Consider the following 10,807-nt stretch of genomic DNA (forward strand, 5'->3'; position numbering starts at 1 on the left):
TTGATACTGCAACAAAATAAATGGAATATATTATTTAACTTTTAATGAAGGTGTAAAGTACATCTCATAGGTTAACCATCTGAAAACAATTTCCAATGCATAAAAAGATAGTTTTATCATTTCGAACACGCAAGGCAAATCGAAGGGAAGACCAGCTCATTTAGGCTGAAGCGTTCTTCTTTTCTTCACTCTCGCCAAAGCTTTTACTCCATGCTGTCATCTGACTTGTTACATTTTGCTTTGCCTTTTCACCAGCATCGTGTGCACTCTTGCAGGTGTCGTCAATAGCTTAAAAAAAAAGGAAATCATGGGATTGTTAAGTGTCAATATGTGCAATTTGCCTCTCTGGGAATATAGCAAAATTGACATTTCCTAAAGTCTGATATGAATTGTCTGAGGTCCCTTCTGTGTCGAAAGAATGCGTGGAATAGATGCCCAGAACCTTTTCCATCTATTCTTTTCCATCTGTAATCTGCAGTACACTATAATCTGAGCCAAATCCTGTAACCTTTGGATGGTGCTGATGATGTGCTCAAGATCAACATGATCCAGTTCATTTAGCAGATTGTGACGCTTAACAAGAGACACCATCCTATTTTACTTGTTTTTTCTTAGCAGAAAGCTCGCTAAGGTCAGAATTTGGCATTGCTGAATGCAACTCTGATTTGTTCAAAATGAGTTTAAAAAACACCTAAATGGTTAATCATCATCCAAATCAAACCCTCGTTCAATTTCTATTTCCTTTGAAAATGGAAAACTCATATCATTACTTGGTTTTATTTTCTATGGTTTCTCAGTTACTGGAGTCATTTCTCCTTTTCGTCACCAGCAGTATTATATTGAATAAAAGGATAGGTTTTCACCTGGTTCCATCAAGCCATATTTATTTGCATGCCATTATGTCCCTTCCCTCAGTTACGGGAAGAAATTACAAGATGCTGTTCACTTACCTGATAAAATGCTCTTCACTTACCTCATAAAATATTGTGATTCTAGCCACAGGAACTGTAAAAATATGTATATCCCAACCTTTGTAATTCAGTTTTCCAGGTATGCTCTCTTTGGGGAAAATCAAATTGAGGCTTACCAGTGTTTTCAGCACTTGTGATAGCAAGGACATCTGTGATTTTCTTGAAAGCCATTTCATTTTTAGCCATATCATTGGTTTCTTGGAGATGCTGAAAATAGACTTTTTTTTTTTTGCAGTATGCATTGTGCCTTATTGACACAGACATAATGATTCTTCCCATTCCACTGAGGACTTTTAACATTTTTGGTTGAAGGTGTTTTGGGCAAGTGAATGAAATCTTCATTCTCTTATCCCAAAATCTTTTCTAGGTTACTGAAATTCTTTTGGTGATTTCAGATGGTAAGCATCTGTAGCAAGCAGTATCCTTCGTGTATTAATATCACTTGACGTGCAATTCCTTGTTTATGTTTTCTGGAGCCTAGTCTTTTACCTTGATGTCGCCAGAATTTGATAGTAAATGCATGTTCTTTGCAGGCAAAGTGGATTTTCTCCTAGAATAAAAGCAGTGAAGTGCTGGGTGTTATTTTTCCAGAAAGCAGAAATTGACAGTGCACCATGTTTTTCTCACACTGTCATTGAGCTTCTCCACCATTTCTCCACCATCTGCCTGCGTTTTTCCTCTGTTTCTCATGATCTTCATGCTCCATTTGAAGTTGCTTTTCCTCTGGCTTCTGGGCTTCTCCTCAGATTCATGCTGTAGATGGTGTTTCTCCAGTTTGATGTAATCCAAGCTCAGTTGTGTAATACTTGGCAATGCAGGGTTGATAGAAGAAGCGGGTGAATTATTCAGTCATTTGGTCACTTTGGACTTTGATCTGATGGACCTTCTTTTCCCAGGATTGTCATTAACTACTGCTTTGAATCCTTGTAACCTCTTGCTTGTGTCATCAGTGATGGTACCTGGCCACCTTGTCTTCTACTAGCCTCTTTCTCAGTTGCCTTCCATTTTTCCAGGTCTTCTCCAGTGACTCTCACATTCGTATATGTGTCCAAAATATTTAAGTTTTAGCTCCCTTATTGGTGCCTTTAGCGACCGGTCTGCTTTTACTAGTAGTAAACGATCTTCTTGTGCATGTTATTCTGAACAATTCTATAATCCCACAATTTATTTTTTTCTTTCATTCAGTCAAGATTTCACAGGCATATATTACAACTGGCAAAAAATTTGACCTTAACAATACATGCCTTTGTGGTCAGGGTGGTGTCCCTGCACTGTAATCTCACAGTATTTCTCCCAACTAGCAGGCATGTCTCCTATTTATTTTTAACAGCTACGGTCATAATCCTTCTGATATTTTTGAACTAGAAAGATAAAGTCTTTTACTACTTCACCCTCTTCTCCACTTAAATTTAGAGTCGGCATTGCCTGTTGACACAATCTTAGTTTTAATGTTGACCAGGAGACTGGCTTTTGCAGTCTCTTTCACACTCAGCTAGCCATTACTTCCATCATCTTTGCTTCCGGTCAGCATCGTGATATCATCATATCTGAGATGGTTGATGTTCCTCCCATAATTACAATTCTTTTAATTCCATTTCTTCTAGTGCAGCCTTTCTCTGTATATATTCTGCATATAAGCTAAATAAGTATACAACATTGGTGTTCTCCTTTCCCAATTTTAAACTATTTAGTTGCTCCATATTCCATTTTAACTGCTTCCTAGTCATCAGGCAAATTCTTCAAAAGGCAGATGAGATGACCTGTTACATCAATATTTTAGAGGACTGCTGACAAGTAGCTTTGGTCTAATAGTCAAAAGATTTCATATAAAATATGACTCCCTACTTTTTAATCAGCATTATGTTGAGTTCTTTAGCAGACATTCCTTCATAAGGGAAAAATTTGACTATAGATTGACTTACTGCCTCATTGCCCATGCTGAATTTTTCAGACATCTTCATTTCTGTCACTGTACCTTGGTGCTGTAAAGATTTTCACACTGTTTCTGCAAATCATTAAAACTTCATGGACTATAGCTTCTACTTCATAATGCATTCACCATAGAGTTGTAGATTATTTTTTACTACTACATATTCCTCAGACAAGAAACTTGAGTCTGTGGAACTTCCCATCATTTTTAATTAAAGCCCCAAGTTGGTGTCAGAAAATTCTATCTCAGCTCTAGAAGTTTTTCATTGCTCCCTCTAACATAAACACTCTGGTCTTCTATAAAACTCAGCCTGGTTCTATGGCAGATAAATAGGACAACCTTACAAGATGAACAAAATGATTATGTTCCCTCCATTAAAGAACTTAATTATAAAGAGTGTTAGTTCTCAAGTAAGTTAGAACTTTTGAAAAAGATCAACTACATTTTATTAATACTTTAAAAACTTCAGCTAATACACTTTTAACAGCTTTTGCTTCAGCCCTGTTTTCTGATGGTGACTCCACTCCACCAATTCATAATCAGAGTAATCTTCCATTGCCTCTGGGTGTTGACGGTTTCTAGGATCATTTAAAACCTGAAGCTCCTTCTGGCCAAAATTTTGCTTAAGGACACCGACACTGTGTTTTGCTTCCTGCTCAAATCTTCACCACAGCCTCACAGGGCACAGCTTCCTGTTTGTTTTGGCCACCAGTTCCAGCCTCCAGATCTTTTTCTAGCAGGGTTTGCTCAGATTGGAAAAATTCCTTCCTCAGGAATCAGTTCTTTTTCAACTCCTCTTCCAAGTCGTACTCTTTTGTATTTCCCATCCTTCCAAATAAATTGTGAACAAAATCTCAGACCCATCAAGTTCTTTATAGGCCATCTAACTACCAATCCAATTTGTTGGTCTACTGATCAATCCAAACTGAACAATACATTCTGCCTGGTTGGCTGGTTGGTTGGCTGGTGGATGGATGGATGGATGATAGGTAATTTCCCCCCTCGAGTCTCCTTTCCACACAATTGTGATTAAGATAATCATAACTGTCTTGTGTTAAACAAAGCCACATTAACTCAGCTGCATGATAGGGTTTGTTCACAGGTCTTTTCAAGCTATTGCAATATATAACCAGTTAAAAATATAGCTTATTTTCATGAGATGTTTACAAAATACGGAACATAAATATCAGTGTACCTTTAGAATCATTTAAAAAATACTTTGTGAACAAAGAAACTATATTGGGTTAAACTATTGCATCATCTGTTCTGACAGGGCCTGACTTGGCAAGATCGCCATGGAATGTCTTTCCCATTATTGTGCTTCTTTATGACTGATGTAAGATCCTACCCCCAAGGGAAATAAAAATTAAAACAAACATTAATCAAGTTCACTCCTGGTAACTACATGCCATTATAAATTTATTGGCACCAATGCAGAAGTGATTGCTATTCCCTTGTTCGATAAAGTTCCTCTGACTTCTCAGGTTCTCCCATAATGCTGAGGTGCCTAGTGGGTCTCCCATCAAAGTATTAACCCGATCTGACCCTGCTTAGCTTTCTGAGATCAACCAAGGTCAGCTGGTGGCAGCTACCTGTTGTAACCTCCAAAAGAGGACCATAGTATACAAATCTGTATAATAAAGTGATTTGATTTTTGAAAACACTGACTCTACTTCAAGAACAGAGTTATGGGGGCGGAGCTGGCGTCGCGGCGATACGGCGGGCGATCCTGGGCTCCCAGGATGGCAGCCGATATCTCCTCGCCCGGACGGTCCCGATGGACCTAAGCCGTCCCGTAGAGATGGCGAACGCAAAGGGCGCGTCCCGCGGATCTCAGGGACGCCGCAAGTCCCAGATCGATCCCAGGAGAAGCTCTTGAAGCCGGTGGAGGAGAGGCAGCCAAAAATGGCTGCGAAAGCCGGGACAGCTCCAAAGGAAGATGGAAGAGAAGGGTGTCAACTGGGTGAGATGGACTTTTACTATTCAACTATTCTTAGAGAACACCTTAAGTAACTTAAAGAGATTTTTAAAAGTGAAGAAAAGTGGATTAAGCGGCGAGATTGAACCCTATTAAAAAAAAGAAGGGGGAGAAAATTTTTCTTTTCAACTTTCCCTTTTTAGTGGAATTGACAAGATGTTTTTCTTTTAAAAAAAATATATTTTTAACTGGATTGGCTTTCTCTTTTTAATACTCAATAACTTTTTATTTTAAGCCTTTTTTTTTACTAAGATTTTTTTATTGTTATAAGAAATTTATATCTTTTTGACTTTGAAATGGGGAAAGTGGAGTTAAGAGAAAGTAAATGAAAGAAAGTTGCACTGCCATTTAGAGGCGCGAATTAGTGCTTTTTTTTTCATTGTGACGCACGCTCAAAGACCCTGTGCTTTCTAAAAAGATAGTGGGATGTGCATGTTTATACAGGTGCCATCCGTAACTATAAACAAGAAAGTGGAGTTGAAAGCGACTTTGAAAACATTAAGATGGAAAGTTTGAGCCAGTCACAAGAGCCTTGATTAGTGGCAGTAGCTCTTTTTTCTGCTAGAAGCTCTGCTTTGCTTTCTATTCCCCCAGATGGATTTTTTTTTTAAAGAGGCTTAGCCTTTTCCTTCTTTTCCTTTTCTTTTTATTTTTCCTTCTTTTTTTTTCTCTCCTTTTGCTTCTTTTTTTCTCTTATTTTTGGCAAGAACAAAGATAAAGAATCCTTTGACTCAATGAAGGTTTATCAAGATAATAGACTATACGAGAAACACAATGCAGAAAAAGATCTTTAAACTATTGAGGATGACTATAAAAAATTGGAAGAAGAGCTGCAGAAATTCTCAAAAAAAAAAAAAAAAAAGAAAAAAGATATTAAAGCTAAAATGGACTTAATTAAACATAAAACGGGATCATTGGAAAAGGAAGAAATAGTACAAGAAATCAGAAACATTAAACGGAATTATTGTGAGGCCTATAAACTGAGAATTAAAAGGGTTAATCAACTGATAAATGAAGAGAGACAGATTTGTTCTTGGCACTGAGGGTGAGAAAAAGATTATACAAGATTATAATGGAAAATCGTACTAAGAGAATGTACAAAAAGAAGAAGTAAAACAATATTGAAAGAAACTATTGCAGATGTTTAAAGAGAAAATCAGGGGAATACAACAATGATGGAACTGACAGAAGCTTCCAAAAGCAGAATGTTCAAAAGGACACTTATTATTGCTTTCTCTTATCCAATAACATAGAAAAAAGGAATGAACAGCCAGATATTTTGGGACATTGAATGAAAAGGGTGAACTCAAAATTATGCAAGCGCTGGAATAAAGTATAAATCTGAGATATATAGTTAAAAATTGTATAACATGTAGTGAAATCTGGTTAGAACTGTAACTTGGTTAGAATTGTAATTGATACTGTAACTGATATTGGTTAGAATTGTAACTCTTAAGAATTGGAAAAATTAAAAAGTACTTATGCAGGAGGAAGTTATTCAAAATTATGGAATGTGCAGAGATGAGTTAAATTGAGATTTGAAATTAGAGTAAGAAGATAAGCAATTTTATATGACACGGGATTTGTTTTTATTAATGATTAGATGAGAAAATATAGTAATGTAATAGATTAGGAAATTTTATAATAGAAATTTGATATTAATTATTATATATATACACATATAATAGATAGATGGAGATGTATTACTAATCCTATTGAAAGTTAAAATTTTTTGTAATATATGATTTTATAGATTAGCTATGAATGATTAATAATTGTTAATTGATAAGTATACAAGTATATTTTTGAATAGATGATATGAGAATTTAAGATTATGAAAGGGGCACCAACGAGTTTAACTGGTTGACACACGGTATAAAATGGAAGATGCTTTTTTATGCCTTTTTATGTTTTTGTTTGTTCATGTTTGTTTTGTGTTTGTTGTAAAAATAAAAAAAACATTATAAAAAAAAAAAAAAAAAAAGAACAGAGTTATGGTGGATTTGGGGAGTTTTCCATTCCCTGATACTGGCTAGCTGAAGACAAGTTTATTACAAGCAAGATCGAACCTGACTTCCCTTGTTAGATGTCTGTACAGGAGAAAAACTGCCCTGAATTGGAAGGAATGTACCATCTTCTATGTTTATAGCAATGTAAATGCTGCCCCAAATTATTAAAAAGTGGGTTTCTTACCTTTCTGACCAGCTTCTGTCACCTGATCCAGAACGTGCTGCACAGCCTGGCCTGCTGAATTAACTGCAGTCATAAACAATAGCATGAATTACTCCCATAGAAATCTTACACCAGTTGCTTAAAATAGTCAAATCTGCATCTTAAAAAAAATAGCAACAGCCAAAGTTGTGTGTACAGTAAGAGCAACTATATCTAAAATGACATATTCAGCATGAAAAAATAAAGTATTCAGTAACAGCAATAAGTTATTAGGTAAGTAGTATCTCCATTCACATTCTGTATTTAAATTCAAATTCTGTAAAAAAAAAATTGTGCATTATCAATATTAGATTAAAATACATTTTTCACCTTTCTGGTTTTGAAGGAGATTGTTAAAAACACTAAATTCTATTTGATAACTTCGTGAAATTTTCAGGGAACTTTGCAAAAGAATCTTTAAAATCACACTAAAATCTAGAAATGAAAAAGTCAAGTCTCTAAGCCAAGCTTCATTCCCAGTGACTTCATGAACTTGTCCATCTAATTTTCTTGGGAAGCAGTTTGCCATTCTGTTCTTAAGGGCTGTCTTCCTTGACTTCATCTCTGGAATACTTTGGAACTTCATCAAGTGTTAACCAGCCCCGGCTATGTTTAGTTTCTGAGCCAGATAACATCAGCCAGGCAGGAATATAAGGAATCAGGATTTCCCATGACAAAGGCCTCCCTTACTAAGACTTGCAAGCTAAAAGCTTCCCGCAAGATCTTGGGTTGTACTGTGAGATCTTCAAGTGGAGCAATTGGCTCTGAGGTTCTTGATTCAGGGGTCCTATACTTGCTGTTAGTCCCATCTGATTGTCTTGCTTAGTAGAAATCCGCCAGTGTTGGGCTTCTGGAAGGGATAGTCATGGATCTCCAACTTTGGATGGAGTGGGGAAAAGTAACTGATGTTGCTCAGCTCTAATTTTTGGAAAGGGCAAGAGATGGTGTGTTCTTCAGTATACTCAATGAAGAAATTATTTGAAAAATACTGAATGTAGCAAGAGAGTGCATTACAAAGGATGTCTGAATTCTTGGCCTACCACATTATAGTTGGACCATGCTCCACAGTGGAAGATGGGGCATCTGCAGTTCTAAATAATGGTTTCTTTCTTTCTACCAAACCAAAAGCACTTGGTTGCTGAAGACTGTCCTTTTTTGCCCTTGGTAACCCTTGGCTGAGTAATAAAATTACTTCTACCTTTTTGACCCTCAAAGTAAGGGAGAAGCTACTTGGTTATGTTGATGGAGATGGAGGGAACCCTTGCTGTTCTCATCTTCTCCTTTGTCAAAACGTGTCTCTGCTCGCTGTGTTCTGGAAAGAAGTGAAAACCATCCTCTTTCACCGGGCCATTGAAAGATAGTGCAACAGGAATGTTTTTATGGCCTTAGTGTTATGATGTTCTATCATTGGGAGTCACCCAGTCTCATGAAGCAGATGACATAAAAAATGTCATTAAATAAATAAATAAATAAATAGCAGGAAGAGCCCAGTGGGGGTAGTTATAGTCTGGGACAACTTAGTAAATATAGATTTTTTTCCATGCATAACTTAGTGGAAGCTTTCCAAGAAAGAGTTAGGCAAACAGATGCTACAGGCTTAAAATGAATTTTAATTCAAGCAGAATTTTTTTTAAAAAATGAGAAAGCTGTATTTTAGGGAAACATTGTAAATTGTGGACTCCCCGAGCAAAAATCGATGTTTATGATGGCTAATATTCCCTTCAGCCATAGCTGGATTCCTGCACACTGAAGTTTCTCTCCCTATTGTTGACACTGTAGGAAAACTGCGGTAGTCAGCGGTAGTCAAAAACAAGGAGGAATCTGAGAGCACCTTTTAAGATTATGCCTTATAGTAAGATTTGTTAGTCTTAAAAAGTGCTACTTAATTCTTTCTGATTTTTGTCTCCCTGCTGTAAAAGTTGCCCCTTTGGGAATTCTGTAAGCCACCTTGATTTCTGGTCACTTGGTAAAACCATTATGTGCAGAGTTACTATTTTTTGAAGAACTTTAAAATAGCATCTTGTGACTTGACAGGACTTGAATGGAAAGCTACAGAATGTTATTTGTCAATGTGTCTGTTTTCAAACTTTCTGAACCGCACCTTAAAAAAAAAGTGGTAAAAGTCAAGATAAGCCCTGCGGGTGATACTGTTCTGGTAGAAGGGAGTTCAATTCCAGAGATTCCCACTTTCTGATAAACAAGAAATTCTTTGTTAAATACATCTCCAATTTCTAATCAGTCCACATGTTTATGCTCTATTTTTATTTGTGGAATAAATATGGGCAAGGTGCCCTAAATATCTGAAATGGGTACTCATGTTACGTAACACGTATTGGGGGGGGGGGGGACGCTAAAAATACAAAAAAACAAAAAAAACTGGGAAAAAAGGCAGAGGGTTTTTTTTGTTTGTTTTACTTTACTCCCCCCCCCTCCAAATTCTCACATAAAAGGGCAGGCCTATAAAATGATTCCCTGCAGACCCACCATTTTCCTTTTCACTTCTCCCCATTTCAAAAGGCCAGAAGAAGTAGGAGGAAGAAAATGAGGACTTAAATGGTGAAGGAACAAAGAAAAGATCCTAAGGTGGGGAAGAAGAAGAAGAAGAAGAAGAAGAAGAAGAAGAAGAAGAAGAAGAAGAAGAAGAAGAAGGAGGAGGAGGAGGAGGAGGAGGAGGAGGAGGAGGAGGAGGAGGAGGAGGAAAGGAAAGAAGGAAGGAAGGAAGGAAGGAAGGAAGGAAGGAAGGAAGGAAGGAAGGAAGGAAGGATGGATGGATGGATGGATGGATGGATGGATGGATGGATGGATGGATGGATTTGCTCCATGTTAAGGCTTTCAATCCAGGCGTATGATCTGCAAAACACAGCAGGGGAGAAATACAAGCTAATACCTTACCTATTTAAGTCAAACTGTTTGGCAAACAAGTCCCCTTATCTGACATTATCTGTGTCTCCCCAAAGACACAGGAAAGAAAAGATTTCCCAGACCTAGCTGACATTCCTTTCATTGGACATGTCAGGAACTTTTGGTATGTCAAACAGTTGTCCTACTACTGATCCCTTTCTCCAAGCGAATCTGCTTTTTGCAGCCTGGAGACAAACAACTTGCACGCTCCTACTTAGGGATAGAGAAGACCGGGAAAAAGGCAGAAGGTCTCTCTTGACTTCAAGTCCCAATAACTTGATGGACACCCTGGTTTATTTTTCTTGGCCACAGTGTACAAGGTTTGCCACCGTCTTCTTCTGGGAGGTCTTTGTAACTTCCCAGTCTGGCCTGCAGCCCTCGAGTCTTTGGTGGTCTCCCATCCCAGTACTACCCAGGTCTGACCCTTTCTTCAGATAAGCCAAAGCCAGCAAGGTGTGGACACAAACCCCATGTTGAGGTTAGGAGTGGATCCCCATCCAGAAAGGCTGTATGAGGATTAATGCATTCCAAAGTTTCCAAAATGACAAGGAGGTCAGAGGTTATTTACCTGCATCCTGGGCAGTGTTGCCGATCTTTGTTGCTTCCTCTGTAAAATTGAGTTTAAACATGTTTGCTGTCCGGGGGGTGATCTCTCGCTGTGCGCTCAGTACTCAGTTCCGCAATGGAGCCCAGTCCTGTTTCTCTGCTCCCAGATCTGTTGGGGTTTATATAACGGAGAACTCCTCCCAGATGGCACTCGGAGAAGCACGCCAAACTCTGTTTGGTAACTAGCTTCCAGCTGCAAAGGCAAAGCAG

At 37.8% G+C, this 10,807-nt stretch overlaps 1 protein-coding gene across 1 annotated transcript; it reads right to left on the bottom strand.

Moving 5' to 3' along the window:
- Positions 1 to 21: 21 nt before the first annotated feature.
- ADIRF (adipogenesis regulatory factor) lies at positions 22 to 10,793 on the bottom strand. Its single transcript, XM_007443678.4, has 3 exons — positions 10,560 to 10,793; positions 7,073 to 7,135; positions 22 to 288 (listed from the first exon to the last, which is right to left on the bottom strand). Exons 1-3 carry the CDS (start codon positions 10,618 to 10,620, stop codon positions 161 to 163), a joined length of 252 nt encoding a protein of 83 aa, XP_007443740.1. The 5' UTR covers positions 10,621 to 10,793; the 3' UTR covers positions 22 to 160.
- Positions 10,794 to 10,807: the final 14 nt, after the last annotated feature.

The sequence above is a fragment of the Python bivittatus genome, unplaced genomic scaffold (assembly GCF_059951505.1).
Source record: "Python bivittatus isolate LINGU-HERP-01145 unplaced genomic scaffold, Pbiv_v1 ctg000050_np1212, whole genome shotgun sequence".
NCBI lineage: Eukaryota > Metazoa > Chordata > Lepidosauria > Squamata > Pythonidae > Python > Python bivittatus.